At 37.3% G+C, this 16,194-nt stretch overlaps 4 protein-coding genes across 4 annotated transcripts; 2 read left to right on the top strand and 2 right to left on the bottom strand.

The window, feature by feature from the left end:
• Positions 1-458: 458 nt before the first annotated feature.
• On the bottom strand, positions 459-8,346 carry hdgfl2 (HDGF like 2). The gene is made up of 16 exons (XM_008335350.3): positions 8,105-8,346; positions 7,246-7,322; positions 6,509-6,650; positions 5,363-5,551; positions 5,050-5,169; positions 4,893-4,961; positions 4,606-4,786; positions 4,412-4,496; positions 4,032-4,329; positions 3,788-3,921; positions 3,638-3,705; positions 3,492-3,562; positions 3,294-3,395; positions 2,263-2,416; positions 2,044-2,161; positions 459-1,503 (listed from the first exon to the last, which is right to left on the bottom strand). The coding sequence occupies exons 1-16, from the start codon at positions 8,174-8,176 to the stop codon at positions 1,410-1,412; spliced, it is 1,974 nt and encodes a 657-aa protein (XP_008333572.1). The 5' UTR covers positions 8,177-8,346; the 3' UTR covers positions 459-1,409.
• A 1,113-nt stretch (positions 8,347-9,459) lies between these two features.
• Positions 9,460-11,824, top strand: fh (fumarate hydratase). Its single transcript, XM_008335356.3, has one exon. The coding sequence runs from the start codon at positions 9,715-9,717 to the stop codon at positions 11,212-11,214; it is 1,500 nt and encodes a 499-aa protein (XP_008333578.1). The 5' UTR covers positions 9,460-9,714; the 3' UTR covers positions 11,215-11,824.
• Positions 11,825-12,195: 371 nt separating this feature from the next.
• Positions 12,196-14,024, bottom strand: fam32a (family with sequence similarity 32 member A). The gene is made up of 4 exons (XM_008335364.3): positions 13,879-14,024; positions 13,144-13,288; positions 12,512-12,565; positions 12,196-12,424 (listed from the first exon to the last, which is right to left on the bottom strand). The coding sequence occupies exons 1-4, from the start codon at positions 13,950-13,952 to the stop codon at positions 12,356-12,358; spliced, it is 342 nt and encodes a 113-aa protein (XP_008333586.1). The 5' UTR covers positions 13,953-14,024; the 3' UTR covers positions 12,196-12,355.
• A 735-nt stretch (positions 14,025-14,759) lies between these two features.
• On the top strand, positions 14,760-16,159 carry mrpl54 (mitochondrial ribosomal protein L54). Its single transcript, XM_008335343.3, has 4 exons — positions 14,760-14,901; positions 14,938-15,027; positions 15,375-15,531; positions 15,893-16,159. Exons 1-4 carry the CDS (start codon positions 14,865-14,867, stop codon positions 16,023-16,025), a joined length of 417 nt encoding a protein of 138 aa, XP_008333565.1. The 5' UTR covers positions 14,760-14,864; the 3' UTR covers positions 16,026-16,159.
• The last annotated feature ends 35 nt before the right edge of the window (positions 16,160-16,194 follow it).

Raw genomic sequence — 16,194 nt, 5'->3', positions numbered from 1 at the left:
CCTCAGTATTTTGTTGTAGAAAACACCATTTCTACAACAAAATACTGAGGGAAACAATTTGGATTGTTTTTGCAGAATTCTGACTATATATTTGAAAGATATTTAAGTTGGGAATTATTAAATCACAGAAGAGACTGATTAACATTAAGAGTTGTTATTCAACTGAAAATAAAAATAGAAAGTTAAAATAATGTGAATAAAGTATCCCAAGCAAGGATGTATTTAGAATTATAATTCATACAGGTTATAATTGTTTTGGGTTTTTTTTTTCACTTTCTCTTCACTTTTAGAATAGTTAATAGCTGTTAAATTCTCAAATAAAAAACATCCCATGGAATGACTAGTACGGAAAGCAGTAGGTATTTTTCATATAAGAAACAATCATCTGCAACATTAGGTAGCTGATGTAAAGCACATTGAAACAGGTTTTACACATCAAGTACTTTAATGAAATTAAGTCCCATGCTGAGGTTTTTATTCAAGTCTTAACTAAGTGATAGAAAGGCTTTAATTTACAGAGTGCTATAAACATCTGTTGTATACACAACAACAAATCTCAAAATAGGCCACAGCTACAAGGAGGACAATTTTGGGTCTGTACATTTATTCATTTTATTATGCAGAGTACTGAAAGCAGACACTGTGAGTAGACGGGGAGGGTGAAGAACTCACACAAACTATTGAATTCAACAAAGTATAGATACATGTGTCTGAAAACCCATCAATAAAAGGTTGGTGGACATCAGTCAGTCTGAAAAGCAGTTGAATCTCTGTCCATGGATTGATGGTCAATATCACTTTTACAGTCTGGTATATTAAAAAAACATCATCATTAAAATACAAACATAAAAGACTCACAAGTAGTACTTTTCCCAATCTCCCAGACACAGACACAGACATTTGTGATGTTCTATAGGCTTTATAAAAATGAAAAACATTGAAGGGCTAAACAAATTTTGCAATGTCATTGAAAACAAAACTCCAATTTCAATCAATTTAACAATCTTTGATTTCCCGTCTACATTCAGCTTCCAAGTGCTAAAAGTGTAATCATTCATTTTTCTAGCCAACACAAAGTGTTCCTGTGTTGGAAAGAACCGAGCTGTCAGATAAGCAGGGTCTGGGCTGAGTGTCCAGGACCGACCAAGTGTTTTATAAAAGGAAATGTACATTTTCAGAAACATAAGGGATTCACACCACGCCTCAGACTATCACACTAAAAAGCTTTAGTTTCCTATGATAATAACAGAACAAAGTAACAGGACCTGGTGTTGTTATGTATAGTACAAAATGTCCCAAACTTCAGTGATGTGACAAGTACTGTAGGAGACGGTGGGCAGCGTTGCAAGATACCAAATGAAAAAGACCACCTTCTTTTTGTTAAGCTTCACAGGCGGTTTAAGGGTCTTTTAGCTTTCAACAGCAGGCGCCTCTGTGTGGATGGAGTTGTCTGCTTCGTCATAGCTATGTGTCTGTTCTTCAGCCGGACTGCGTGGACTTCGCCTCAAAAAGACAACAGTTAGTTGGTGGGATGTAGTGGGGTGTCTATTTGGTTTATGTCACAAGTACATTTGCTATAGACCTGTACATTTTGGACAGAACAATCCCACTTTCATATATTTCAACAATCTATTGGTTAATTTGTACTGTGCCCAAACCAGGGAGGATGCCCTTCATAAGCTCCACAGCAGTTAACAAAAGACAGAGTGAATAACTGATTCCTAGCAGTCATAGGGAAAGGTACATGTTGGACGGTGCACAGCCAGATTTACTGGTTACTTAAAGTCAATAATTTACCATTTGTCCAGTTTAACTATTTTTATACTGCACACCTCAAGCACACACACACACACACACACATATATATATATATATATATATATATTATATATATATATAACCTGTTTACTCATTGTATTGTATTTTGGCAAATATTTTTTTTCCCATTTTAATTGAATACCTACACTTTATTTCACGCAGTTCAGGCAAACAAACAACAAACGTTTTTTAAAAACTGAACAGAAATTCAAACTTGATGTTTACCTGTCTGGACTTAAAGCACTGTTGCCATTATTTCCCTCCTGGTATGGTGATTTGTCTTTTTCCTCAAACTCCACATTGTCCTTTTTCTGCTCTGATTCCCCGTTCACTGGAATGGAGTCTGGAAAAAAAAAAGATTAAAATGAGAATTAATTAAATTAACTAAATTTAAAGCTCAATATCAAACATGATAAAGAATAGACCTGACATATTCTTTTTCACCTGTGTCATGTGTATCTTTTTCATTATCTTCTGAATTCTTGTCCATTTGTGGTTTCGTGGCTACTTCTGCCTTCCCTACAAATTGTAGTTTTAATTTGTTGTAGACATCGTTTGCTTTTTCCATGACTGCATTGCTGGCCTTGTACCGCCGAATCTGTTGAAAAAGAACGGGTTAATATTTAAAAGCCACATCCTAAAACACTGCAAACCACCAAGACCTTATCATGCAAGAAACAATAATGGATAAATAAAAATTTTAATTTAAAAGCAAAAAAATCTTCTCTTTGTCAACATACAGCATTAAGTTCGCCACAAAGTTTTCAGACACATGATCTAGCAACACACGTGGAAACATTAAGGCTGTGTCCTTCCATTGAAAAAAGGTCCATATAAATTATGCATGAGCACATGATACTACATCTTATACAGGGCCTTCCTCTCACCATAACATGGTCATTTATTTTAGTTAAAAGTAATTTACAAGAATAAATAAAGAGACGCATCAAGTAAAAATAAATAAATTAAAAAAATCTTAACTGCAGCATGGCTCTCCTTCTATCCTGACACTGCCTCCTTCAGCTCCTCTGTCTGATGTTTACGTCTTATAAATCTATTTTCACTGCTTTTGCTTTTGTTTTTTCTGATACCAGTCATTACCACCTTAAGATTCTGTTATCCTGTTTGATGTAATACCAGCCGAATAGCTAATTTCGACTTAATAATGACGACACCTTTTCACTTGCACTGTTCAATTTCCTTTCTTGACTGCAATCTTTGTCAAGTGGAAAACCGAGTTCCCAAAATACTGCCTTCCAGGGCAAGTTCAACCTCTTCTGCATTACTAAGGTTACTACGGACACCTTTCTAAAATAAAAGGTTACACAGAATTACAAAAAGTCTTCAATTCTTCAAACATGACAACATAAACATAACAAGAATATCTAGCAGATAATATGTTCCAATCAGTGTGTTGTTACCCTGCTTTAGCAACTGCAGGTGATTGCAGCCTAAGAAAAGCTTGTAATATTCACCTTCTTTAACGTGGCAATAACCTCAGCATTTTTGTGGAGGATCTGACTGGTAACTGGAACAGCTTCAAGCTCTGCCAGGGCCTGTAGACACTTGTCAATGTCCTAGAAGTAACGAAATTACCACAAAAGAGGATTTGTTAAGCTTGCAATTAAAAGGGTTAAAAAAAACACAGTTAGAATTGTAACACTTTAACCCACTGGGTTGTCCACTTTGAGTGCAAACTTTATGTCAGTGTGAAGTTTCTGTAGCCTTTCCTGTGGTGACGGTTCTGCAACAGGGACACGAAAAGTTACAGTTAAGCAGTGTTATTACTGAGGATTTGTGTGAATGTGGGGAAACTGACCCTTTTTCTTTTCCACCTTCCTTTCCGGTGGCCTCTCAGGTTTCCGTTTGGGTTTTTCAGCCTTAGATCTAGTAGAAATATTCATAACATTTTAAATCCTTAAAAATAAGATTATTGTGTATCTATTTTTAATTTTCCCTGTAAACTTACCTTGCTCTGGACCTCTCTTCTGACCGTTTAGCTTTTTTTTCCTTCAGCTCTCTCTCCTTTCTTTCTTTTCTCTCTTTCTCTTTTTTTATCCTTGCTTTTTTGTGGCTGTCTGGCTTTTTGGAAGGTTTCTTTTCCTATCAGAAATATATTAGAATATTCCAGATGGTTTACCTGATGCACTTTTACACAAAGTGTTTCTTGAATATTAAGGAATTTAATTCAAAATTGGAAACATCTCAGGTACCTCAGCTGGTGGTGAAGAATCAGAGTCAGAAGGTGCTGGGATCGGAGGTGGGGGAGGTTTCTTGGACTTCTTTAACGGATGGTCATCCACACCCTCGTCTGAACTACTGCTGCTGTCACTGTCACTTCCTTTTTTACCCCTTTCTTTGTCTTTTTTCTTTTTCTCCTCTTCTTCCTTCTCCTTCTCACGTAACCGGCGGAGTTCCTCTGCTTCCTCCTTTTTCCTTCGTTCCTCTAGCTCTCGCCTTCGTTCCTCATCTCGTTTTTTCCATTCACTGATGCGGTCAGGTTCACTGTCACTGTGGTGAAAGTGGGTTTTTTTGTGATGCCACGTATATACAGCCTATGATTCATATGAACAAGTATTAAAAGCATCCTGACCTGTCACTGTCAGAGGAGGACGACGGTGCTCGTTTAGCAGGGGCAGGTTTAGGTTTCCGTTGCCGAGGCTTGGCTGCAGGCTTCTCTGTAGTAGGAGAACAATAACTGTTAAACACACCAGCCACAAAGCTCACATGACATTCATGAGATGCCAGTCATTCCACATAAAGTTTTGAAGAAGCAAAAAGTTGTACCTTTTTTGCGAGCCTGTGGACCCTTCCGAGGAGGTGCATCTGAATCTGATTCAGACTTTGAACCGGACTGAGATTCAGAGCCAGACAGAGCAGGTCGAGGTTTGTCGTCTTCTGAGTCACTATCTGCGGCTTTCTTCTCTGACCCTGATCCTGAGTCTGAATCGGAGCCTGAAGATGCTTTCTAATGATATGGAATATAACTCATTAGTTTATATAAAAACAAAGGAAACCATTACATAAACAGTTACACTAAAATGTTTTTCTAGATCAGAGAGAAAATGGTTTACCTTTTTCTTCCCTCTTCCTGCGGCTTTCTTTCCACCTCTTCCACCAGATTTCTTCTCTGGTGTAAAATCCTTGTAAAATCCAAAAAGATAACATTTCTCTGTTATTTTCTCAACAGTACAAAAATAATCATAACATGCTATGAGCGTTTGTTATTACTTGGTCGCTGTTTTTTCCAGAGTCTGATTCTGAAGGTGTGGGCTCTGATTCAGACGGAGAACCACTCTCTTCATCTCGTTCACTGGACGACCCACGAGCCTTTTTTGGAGGTGGAGGTTTCTAAAAAAGGCAAAGCAATGAACAGAAAAACAAACACATAATTTGAAAATATTATCCTACTTCTAGAGCGGAAGTAGGAAGAAAATTTCTCTGCACATATGGTGCTGATTGTTCTTTGTACCTCTGTGTGCATTATTTGTGGTTTTATAATCACAAGTTGATTGTGAAGGAAACTCGATATCAGAACACCTACCCTGGGAGCTGTTTGTTTGCGCTTCACTGCTCCTCCTCCCGCTTCTCTACCCTGGTCTTCGCTCCCAGACTCCGAGTCAACCTCGCTCCCTGAATCCGCTTTTTGAGGAACTGCGACCTCCTCATCATCTTCCTCCTCGTCGCTTCCTCCTCTGTCATTGTTGCCCTCACTGTCAGACGAGCTGGCTGGCTGCAGATGAAGCATGATACAGTAAAATGAAAGGCGGCCCAACATGCCAATTAAACTGACTGCCAAATTTAGAGCTGCACAGAACAAAAACCAGACCTATTAAAAATGTCCATGTTTGAATCCAAATGACCTAATTGTGCCACATACACAGAGTGATCGTAGCTTTAAACTGAACTGTATGGGGGGAAACATTTTAGTGCCAAATAATAAATTCATATTAACACGTTATCTGCATCATCTCACAAATGTAAGAGTGCATCATAACAAACAATGTTAGAGAAACGATTGAAACCCTTGGACAGCTAGATTTGACCTTTATTAGTTATGTCAGTTTTTGTTCTACCTTTTATGATGTCCCCAGACATATAGACGTTTACCATGACAACATAATGAGCTTTCTATCGACAAAAGTGAGTGTGGGAGGGTGCAATGAATTTCTTCCTCTAAGATAAAAAAAAAAATTCAGTAGTTTTTCTCAATCCACCTGCTCTGAATTTGCCACAAACCTAATAATATTTTGATCATCTCAACCTGTTGTATGCTCCCAGGATACCAAAGGTTACAATTTGCCATCACAATCACATGTGCCATTTATTGCTATAAGCTTTGTTTAAAAACGCTACAGTTCTTAGTTTACCTTGAAGTTCCAAATTTTATATTGTTAAGACACCCCCTCAGGATTGCCAAATGGTTTTTGTTTTACCATTACAACTTTGTCAAGCATTGAGCTATGTAACGTTTTAGTAGATCAGGATTTCCTACACCAAGGATGAGATTTTGATTTTGCAAAATAGACAATTTTCTGGCAGAAGCTGAATGATTATAACGCAATATGATACACATCGGAAAAAAACCAGAGTAACACATTTGTATAAAATTAAATTACACTGATTAAAACAAAGATGAGACACTGGAAGAGATTGTTGGCTTTTTAGAACCTAACAAGGTTAGACTTACCACAGGTGGAGCACTGTAGGAGGCATGTGGGTTGTTCTGGATCTCCCATAAACCTTCATTGAAACCCTTTCTTTTATTGGGCTTCCCATAGCGTTCTCTGTACTTTTCGTAGGGAAACAGGTCTTTAGCTGCAAGAAAAGCTCTGAGGATGAAGACAAACACAAGGAAAGGGAGGTTAAAAGAGAGACTGTGCCATCTAGTGGTGTATAAAGATATTGCCGGAGCCATCTCTTCAAACAGTTGGTGCGTCGTGTCAGCAAACATATGAAGACGTCATAACAACACAAGACATTGCTCATAAGTTAATGCTCATGATCGGCAAAGATATACTTTCACCAATCAACGGTGTGAGAGAATGATAATACATTTTAAGACTAAATCTGACATTATTGCTAGGAAAAGAATGAAACAGTTCAGTTTAACATTAAATAATGTTTACCAGGTCAAACGATGGGGGCAAAATACCATATCAGAACTACAATGATTTTTCACAATCATATTAATAGTTTTAACTGCTCCAAAAGGTGAAAAAGTAATAGACAATTTTTTTTAGTAAGTTTTAAATGTCATTATGCTCTGCTTTCTTCATTCCTCCATGACATAAAGTTGTTGTCTTATGTTTGTTACTATGCAGACATTTGTGGCCCAGAACTAAAAAGCATTGTAGAGCTATTTGTTACACACAAATTTTTCCAATTAACGCGGGTCAGTACATTTCTCTTCAAATATATACTCACGTCTCATGTGTTCCAAAGAAAAATATAGGGATTTTATTGGGCGGAGGTTTAACTGCTCCATCAGCCACATCTTCAATCTGAAAAACAAGAAACATTTGGTTAAAATAAACAGGCAACTAATTGTAAAGTGAGATTTTCCAATGAATACAATATTTTTTTTCTGCACAACAATAAGTACAAATTGTAGCTTTTGAATCGAACAGTTATCTGCGTTCAATCAAATAAAATAAATAAATAATTTTGATAGACTTTTTTTGTAGAATTTCTGACAATCATCAGGTCCACTGATATTCAATGATAAATGTTGTTACTCAGTGACCTCTTGCAGAGGGTCAAATCCTTGTAGAAACCACTTTAGACTTGTGGTCCTTCTTTAAGCTTATTTTACTAATGACATTTTTACATGCCTTACGCTAACATAAGTTGAAATACACACAAACAACAGAAAGAGGACACGATTATATAGTTCTGATGTGCAAGAGTTGCAGTATAGTTGTTCCAGTTCAGCTTTGATCAGTATTGTATTTTGTATCCGCGAAGATACACAGTTTTCATATGCACCAGATGATAAAGGAAATTATATGCTTTATCTGAAACGTCATTTTATTCCAAAATAACAACGTCAGCCTCGCTGCTGCTTGTCTCCACACAGATGAGGCCGAAAATATCTCATACAAACGACGTTGCTGTTGCAACTGCATAGAGTACAGGCCTGTATTGTTGCCCGACAGCCAAACTATCTGTATAATGTCTGATAGAAGCACAAATCCACGGAGAATCTTCTCTAGCGTCCTGTACCCAATAGCCAACCCGCCCCCCTCCTCCTCCCCTCTGGCTGCTCTCAGCCGTGCTCACTTACCCTGGCTGGCCAGTGGGGGTATCCCTTCATTTTAGCGAAAACCAGGTCTCCGGCTTGGAAGCTGTGGGGCATTTTCACACTCCTTTGTGCAGCCAGAATTTGAAAAGAATTCAAATGCACGGTCCTTCGGTGTCTCTTTCAGTTTTCTGTTTACAGGTCGACACGAAACCTGGAAACGATGGGGTTAGCCAGCAAGCTAACAGTGTACTAACATACGTTACCGCGAGAAGAGGCAGTAGACGTGAAAACAAACACATCACATAAAGTACTTCCGGTTAATGCTGGAAAATCTTTCAAATCTAGTCTTCCCCCCAAAATATAAAAAAGTAAAAACTTTATTCCTTTCTTACGAAACACATTCGTAACGAAACTATAAAGTTTTAATTTTTTAATACGAATTATATCCTCAAAACAATCACATTTTATTCACAACTACAATTGTTTACACTATACAGCTCTTATCTCCATAAAATAATAATACTAATGCTACATATATAATATCACTATTACATTTATTAAAACAGTTCTAAATTCTCTGTTAAATACTTGGCGTTGAATGTAATTATATACTAGGTATAAATGTAATATGTTATTTTCTTATGATCTATTTATTAAATATTGCATATGTCCCAACATTAAAAACAAAAAAGGAATGATTTAATTTTAATATATTGACTCACCATGGCAAATAAAAAGAAAACACTGGACAAAGCATAAATATGTTCTTATGAGGTGACCAATTAACCAGTCCGTACAAAATACATCAGTCCATGTGTGAAAACAGATTAAACTCAACTAAAATTTTAAATCTTTTTAAGATAATATGTGTTTTATGGGTTGCGCATAGAATATCAACCAATATGTGTAGCATTGTAAAAACTGCTTGATAAACTATATGATATATTATTCATATTTTTAAATTAAAATTGGATCTAAATTAAATTATGTCAACTTTTCTCAATTCAATTATGAATCTGCTTTGAAGATCAAAGCAGTATCTGATATATTGTGTTTGTTTTATATCAGAATTTCAGAAAGAAACAAATCACACATTATATATACCAGTAGTGGTTAAAGGGGGACAATTTGTTTTTTATTTTATTTGTTTTATTTAGTAATAACATGAGGCTAAATGTTACAAACAGGCAGTGAGTTATATAGTGTGTGCCGTTGCCTTCATGGCCTCCAATCAGATTGACTAAAATTTGTGTTAACACCACTGTTTAATTTTAAAATCACAATTTAAATTGTGTCTTCTGCACATCTTGAAGAAATGAAAGAAAATTCAATGTCAAAAACCAAAGACATGTCTATCATCATCATCTAACGCTCCACAATAATACAGAATTTAAGATAGAACTTTTATTTATTATGTAATGGTAGTCGAACTCTCAAAGCGGATGTACGTTCGTATAGCATCATCAGAAACTTAACGGATCCGGATGGAGCGGTTTGATCGTTTCCACACGATAGGACAACACGAACAGAAGTCCCACCTTCCCTGCTCTCCTATTGGTCAGAGTGTGGGTAATTTCCTATTCACCCAATGACAGTTTACAATGTGGAAGGAAGCGTTGACCTCCCACTGCATTCACCTCTAAACCGGAGCCATGTTACGGTCTCTTAGGCTCGTGCAGCAGTTTAACTGCACCCTCCTGACTTCACAAAGATTTACTCTGAACTCTAAAGTTCTTCTGTCCACGTCCAGAATGGCCAGCACGGAGTACAGGATCGAGCGTGATACCTTTGGCGAGCTGAAGGTCCCTGCTGACAAGTACTACGGTGCCCAAACTGTCAGATCCACCATGAACTTCAAGATTGGAGGACCGAGTGAGAGGATGCCAATCCAAGTCATTAAAGCCTTTGGTATCCTGAAGAAGGCTGCCGCTGAGGTAAACAAGGACTACGGCCTTAGTCCCAGCATAGCAGATGCAATCATACAGGCTGCAGACGAGGTCTCGGCTGGTAAGCTGGATGATCATTTCCCTCTGGTGGTCTGGCAGACTGGATCAGGAACCCAAACCAACATGAACGTCAACGAGGTAATTAGCAACAGGGCAATCGAGATCCTGGGAGGTAAACTGGGTTCCAAAGATCCTGTCCACCCTAATGACCATGTAAACAAGAGCCAAAGTTCCAATGACACCTTCCCCACTGCCATGCACATAGCCGCAGCCACAGAAGTGCACCAGGTCCTGTTACCTGCCCTCAAGACCCTGCATGATGCTCTGGCTGCTAAGGCAGAAGAGTTTAAGGACATCATCAAGATTGGACGTACACACACGCAGGATGCTGTGCCGCTCTCACTAGGCCAGGAATTTGGTGGTTATGTCCAGCAGGTGAAGTACAGTATAGAGAGGGTGAAGGCCGCCATGCCCCGAGTGTATGAACTTGCAGCAGGAGGCACAGCAGTAGGAACTGGACTCAACACTCGTATTGGTTTTGCTGAGAAAGTGGCGTCCACTGTGTCCAAACATACAGCTCTGCCTTTCGTGACAGCCCCCAACAAGTTTGAAGCTCTTGCAGCCCATGATGCCCTAGTGGAGCTGAGTGGAGCGCTGAACACAGTAGCTGTCAGCATGATGAAGATTGCCAATGACATCCGCTTCCTAGGCTCAGGACCCCGCTCTGGCCTGGGTGAGCTCATTTTACCAGAGAATGAACCAGGAAGCAGCATCATGCCTGGCAAGGTGAACCCCACCCAGTGTGAAGCCATGACAATGGTTGCAGCGCAGGTGATGGGAAACCATGTTGCAGTCACCATCGGTGGCAGCAATGGACACTTTGAGCTCAATGTCTTTAAACCAATGATCATCAAAAATGTGCTCAATTCTGCCCGTCTCCTGGGCGATGCGACTGTTTCTTTCACCAACAACTGCGTGGTGGGCATCGAGGCCAACACGGAGAGGATCAACAAGTTAATGAATGAGTCCCTCATGCTGGTCACAGCACTCAACCCCCATATCGGCTATGACAAAGCAGCCACCATTGCCAAGACGGCTCATAAGAAAGGCTCCACTCTGAAGGCCGTGGCTGTGGAGCTGGGCTACCTGACGGAAGAGCAGTTTGATCAGTGGGTGAAACCCAGTGACATGCTGGGGCCAAAGTGAACATGATAACATGATGGACACCATCGAACATGGAGACGGCATTCTGAAGAGAATCAATGTCTGTTGTTAAAAAGAAACTGTATACACAAAATTTGCTCTAAATTATGAACATCTCTTAAAATAATAATGAAGAAGTCATACTATACCTTTTTGTTTGCCTCTTTATTATACAAATCATTTTGAACACTAACCAAACATTGAGTTCTTAGTTTTGGAAAACAATATTTAAAAAATTCCCTAAGAATTTTTTTTACTTACATTATATGGTGACCAGACATCAGTATATGATATCATGAAATAAGTAAGTATACCAGAGAAAAATATTTGTCCAACATACAGTATATCAGGTTGTCATAGTGGTTGAGCACTGCCTCTATACGTGTGATCTGCCACAGATGAAACTGGTTTATATTACAAAGCAGCATATTGAGGTGTAAGGCTGTAAACATCTGCTGTCAAGTTACTTTTAGTAACAGCTGAAAAAAGTAAACATGAGAATTGTATGTTAAAATTTTGCTAATCTCTCAAGTCTGGTAAATAATAATGGGTCAGGATTAGGTTTTACTGTGATGAACCTTGAGTTGCCATGTCTTATCTCATGTTGAAAACTTACTTTTTCCAAAACTTTACTGCTAGGTCTTACATTCTCATTGTTTTAACACTGTGTGGTGAATACCTGGGATTTGACTTAATATTCTAAACAGACATCTGCATAAATTGTCACTTTCTACACATTATTCATTTTATATTTTGAGTGGTACAACTTCACCTAATACACACTCAGTGTGTAATCCAACACTGCCAATCTGGAATACAGTACTGAGCAAACTGTATGAGAGTTTTTTATTGTGCTGTTCAACATTTCTAAATAAAAGTCATGTCCTCTGAAAAAATATTCTAGTGTATAATTTTATTCCTGTAACATTTGTTGAAGTACTGGATTCCTGAATAATACCCTTGTGAAAGAATCCACATACTTACTCTTTTCTCAGTTTCTTTATTGCGTAAATGAGAAAAAAGGTAAAATAAGCAAATGTCATTAAATCAAAAGTTGTACACACCAGACAGATTGAAGCACAACAGACAAATGATGAGCAAACATTTTGTACAGCAAAAACAAAACACACACCCCTCTTCTCTACTACTTGGTCCAGCTGACTTTTGGAATATCGTAATGCTCTGTCAGGGTGTCCAGATGACGATTAAAATCCTGTAACAAATTAAACACAAGCATTAGCTTAGCGTTCTGCAGCAAACTAAAGATTCTGAAGTAAAAGTGGAACGTAAATATATTTACCTCGACTCTGTGTTTGTGTGTTTTTGAAGCTTTCTTTAGAATCCTCTCCATTTGCTGTAAGAAAAGATACAAGAGAACAACTGTTAGTTAAATTATATATTATATATTAAATAAATATAATATATTATACTTCTAGTGAATTAAGTAATGCTTCAGCATATTTGCTTTGCTGGTCTAAATGGTGCATTCCAACACATACTGTTCTCACAATATCCACATTATATAATAAGTAAGGTGCAGATCTTAACTAGCTGCATCATAAAGATAATTTTGCTGCAAAGTTAATCTGCACCATTGTTGGTTATAAAACCGAGTGTAATCTATATTTACCATCATATAAATTAAACATTAACTATCCATTCGGTTAAAGAGCTTTTGTATTTTCATTTTAGACTTTAAATGCATTTTCTTAGTTGATTACCAATTTATTCATCAGTAAGTCAAGAGTCAGTGGATGTTTATATGAGCTTAATAATATGACAATGTAGCAGATTACAGAATTATAAATTAATAAATAAATAAACAAAAACTGTGTAAAATAAAAAATATACCAAATTCATATAGGAGGCAAAGCCAAATGATTTTTACTTTTACAACCTGCCACCCTGTCAGTTTAATGTTGGACAACTTACCCTCTTCTCCTGCGTCTTATCGAAGGCTATTTGTGCTGGTGTCCTTTTGTCAACATAAGGTTTCTTGTCTTCCACCTCCTCCTCCTTTTGATTCGTTACCACCTGCTCCATACGATGTTTATTCTGTTCCTGCTTCTTCTTCTTTCTATAATGCATGCAAAATAACATTCAGCTGAAATAAACGTTTCCTGTTCAAACAAATTAGACGTGTTCTCACTGAGCTCACAGGATGTTAATGTGCCTAAAGAGATAAACAACATTTTTGCTTGCTTTGCAAGACTGCTTGCAAAGCACATAAACCACTGATTATCAGTAAACCGTTTGCTTAGTTAGGCTCATGTTTTATATTTTTTTAAGTTTAAAGAAACCCGAATAAACCATGTTTGTGGATACATAACTCTTAAAGATTGAAGGAGTTCATCAGCTTTACGACGGGTGTTTGGGGTGTAGCTATTGCTAATTGGTCTATGTCATGATTAACATTTGATACCCGACAACAATCCTGGTTGATCGTAGTTCAAAGAAACATTTTGACAACAGATTTAATTACAAGAATAAAAATAATATACTTAAAAAATCGAAAATAACCCCCGCAATAGTCAACAGCGGTTGTTAGCAACATGGTAAACATTAGCCTCGCCAAAACACATCATAATTTTATTGAGTCAGTGATTAGTTTAATTGTGTATAGTTTTCTCTGAGAAATTAACTTTGCGAATTGATGACACGACTTACTTTTTTCCAACTGACATGTTCCCAACACCTTTTAATTTCAGCGAACTTTTCTGAACGTGAGCGTACTCCGACATTTTCCAGAGCCAGTGGGTTTTCTTCTACTCTCTAGTATTGTAGAGCGTCACAGTTACAGTTCCAAGTATGCCGCCTCCTGCTGGACTAAAAGCGGGTTCCACCCGAACAGTTAGAATTCGCTTTCTTCACATTGTAATTTAAATGAATTAGAGCCATTAAAGACGGTAGTGCTGCAAGAGTTGACGGACGTTTTGGATGACGTGTATGTCCACCTTACACGCATTTTTATTGATCATGTTACAAAATAAATAAATGAGGAAAGGAGTGTGAGAATATTTCTGTTTATTCGTTCCACCGAATCACTTCATAAAACTGAAGTGATTCGGTGGAACGAATTTATGAAGTAAAACAATGATTTTAAAATGATAGTTTATCAACATATGACAATCTCTATATACAATAAAAAAGTCCAGTAAATAAAGAATATAATAAATCTCACTTACAGTCCCTACATTTTGTTGTAAAATCTAGAGTCAATTGAGATAATCTGCAGTTCTCCATTTACATACAAGGTGTACTTACATAGTTTTATGTATAGTTAGTTATGTCCATAAATGCATTTAAATCGATAAAACTCGGAATATTTAAATACCAGATCCAAGATGCTAAATAGCTGCATGTTCCTTCTGAGTAAATAAACTCAGTTTATCCTTATGTAGGAATTCTGCCTCTAGTTATTTAGTTGGTAAAGTAGCATTGCAGATCAGTGAACACCAAAAGTACCAAAATTACAGTTTATTAACTAATCACGTTAATCTTCTTGCAGTAAGTCTTCTCGTCCACAAGGGGCAGTACTATTTTTGTCACACGCCACGGGGAACGCAGGCGGAAGTACCGTGAGGCTATGAACATTTTGATGTCATGAATGTCAAACCTTAGGTTGGTTACATTTTTGGTAAACCAATCCCATAATGTCTAGTTACAGGTTTTGGACAACGTTGGCTTTAGGAAAATACACTGCACAAACACAAACGTTGGCTTTAGGAAAATACACTGCAGTAAACAACACATCGGTGTTTTGCAGTATGAACTTGTTAAACAGAATACAGACACGTGCATATGCGAAGAAAGTCGGTGAGTAAAGTGGACAACTCATTACACAAATTTAAGCTGCATGTTATTTTTGAAACAGATTTTTCTAAAATACAATAAGATTAAACAATGTTACTCCTTTACATTTCGGCGTCAGTATGTTTAATTGATACTTAGCAACATAGATAAATATATTCACACAACCATAAACATCATTATACTCATCAACTGCATGTATGAATTTCCTCCATGTTATGTGTTTAGGTAATGAAGAGCACATTATATTATTGGTACTGTAGAACAGGTAGCTCCTGTATCTACCAGAAAAGGCAGTTGTTTTGTGCCAAGGCAGCATTAGTACTATTACATTTAATTTTTTTTTTTTCCAGGGATAAAGGGAAAAGGTAAAGGGATGGTGAAGGAGGAATTAAAAGGTCCAGAGGTTTGTAAAGATCCTGTCAGGCTCACTACTTATGCTGTAGGTGTTAACATCTACAAGGAAGGAGACGACCCCAAGCTGAAAAATCCTGAAGAATACCCTGGGTGGTGAGGGCACATTTTCTACCCTTATTCTTATTTACCTTGTTTGACTTCACTTTTACGGTTTTACTGAATTCTTCTTTACTTACTGTACATTACTCAAACATGGGTATTTGACCTAATATATAAACAATGTTTGCAAAAGCAACTCCAGATATTGATTTTTTAATATATTATGGTATATTTCCCACTACACTACTGTAAAGCCATAAACCGCCCACTTGGATTCTTCTGAAACTCTTATTCTCTTGCCAAAAATGTAAACAAAAACAGATTTGAATCAATATTTTTAGTGTTTTTAATGCTGTTTTTATTAGTAAAAGCACTCCAACAAGTTCAAAAATCTAATCAGACCACTTTTTTGTAGGTTGTATGAGCTACACCTGGGAGCAGCTAAAAAGCTAACTGAGCTGGAGCCCGAGAGCTGGCAATACTGGAGACGTCTGCGAAAAGAAAACATTTGGCGTTCCAACAGATTAAGTAAAGGAAAGCAGTTTTAAGCCACCATTGGATGGACATTTACAGTTACAAATGACAACATCACAGTCTTGTGTTTTGTACTCATATGGACTGAATTACTATTAAAAAAGTTGATGTTACACATCATGTTGTTCAATAAAATGTTTGTAAAAACTCCTGTTTTAATGTCCTCGGATAAAAAATGAGAAG

The sequence above is a fragment of the Cynoglossus semilaevis genome, chromosome 2 (assembly GCF_000523025.1).
Source record: "Cynoglossus semilaevis isolate Cse_v1.0 chromosome 2, Cse_v1.0, whole genome shotgun sequence".
In the NCBI taxonomy this organism is placed as follows: domain Eukaryota; kingdom Metazoa; phylum Chordata; class Actinopteri; order Pleuronectiformes; family Cynoglossidae; genus Cynoglossus; species Cynoglossus semilaevis.
The sequence above is the reverse complement of the archived record's forward strand: the minus strand, read 5'-3'. Positions and strand labels throughout refer to the sequence as shown.

Bases quoted from the DNA above. Each gene is read 5' to 3' on its own strand.
- hdgfl2 (XM_008335350.3), bottom strand. From the start codon at position 8,176: ATGCCCCACAGCTTCCAAGCCGGAGACCTGGTTTTCGCTAAAATGAAG. The intron at 5,170-5,362 runs GTAGGTGTTCTG...TGCCTTTTTTAG, and splicing joins GCAAACAAACAGCTCCCAGG to AAACCTCCACCTCCAAAAAA. The intron at 3,563-3,637 runs GTCAGTTTCCCC...TCCCTGTTGCAG, and splicing joins GAAGGTGGAAAAGAAAAAGG to AACCGTCACCACAGGAAAGG.
- fam32a (XM_008335364.3), bottom strand. From the start codon at position 13,952: ATGTCGGAGTACGCTCACGTTCAGAAAAGTTCGCTGAAATTAAAAGGT. The intron at 13,289-13,878 runs GTAAGTCGTGTC...CATGCATTATAG, and splicing joins AACATGTCAGTTGGAAAAAA to AAAGAAGAAGAAGCAGGAAC. The intron at 12,566-13,143 runs GTAAGTTGTCCA...CTTTTCTTACAG, and splicing joins ATAAGACGCAGGAGAAGAGG to CAAATGGAGAGGATTCTAAA.
- mrpl54 (XM_008335343.3), top strand. From the start codon at position 14,865: ATGTCTAGTTACAGGTTTTGGACAACGTTGGCTTTAG. The intron at 15,028-15,374 runs GTGAGTAAAGTG...TTTTTTTTCCAG, and splicing joins TGCATATGCGAAGAAAGTCG to GGATAAAGGGAAAAGGTAAA. The intron at 15,532-15,892 runs GTGAGGGCACAT...ACTTTTTTGTAG, and splicing joins CCTGAAGAATACCCTGGGTG to GTTGTATGAGCTACACCTGG.
- fh (XM_008335356.3), top strand. From the start codon at position 9,715: ATGTTACGGTCTCTTAGGCTCGTGCAGCAGTTTAACTGCACCCTCCTG.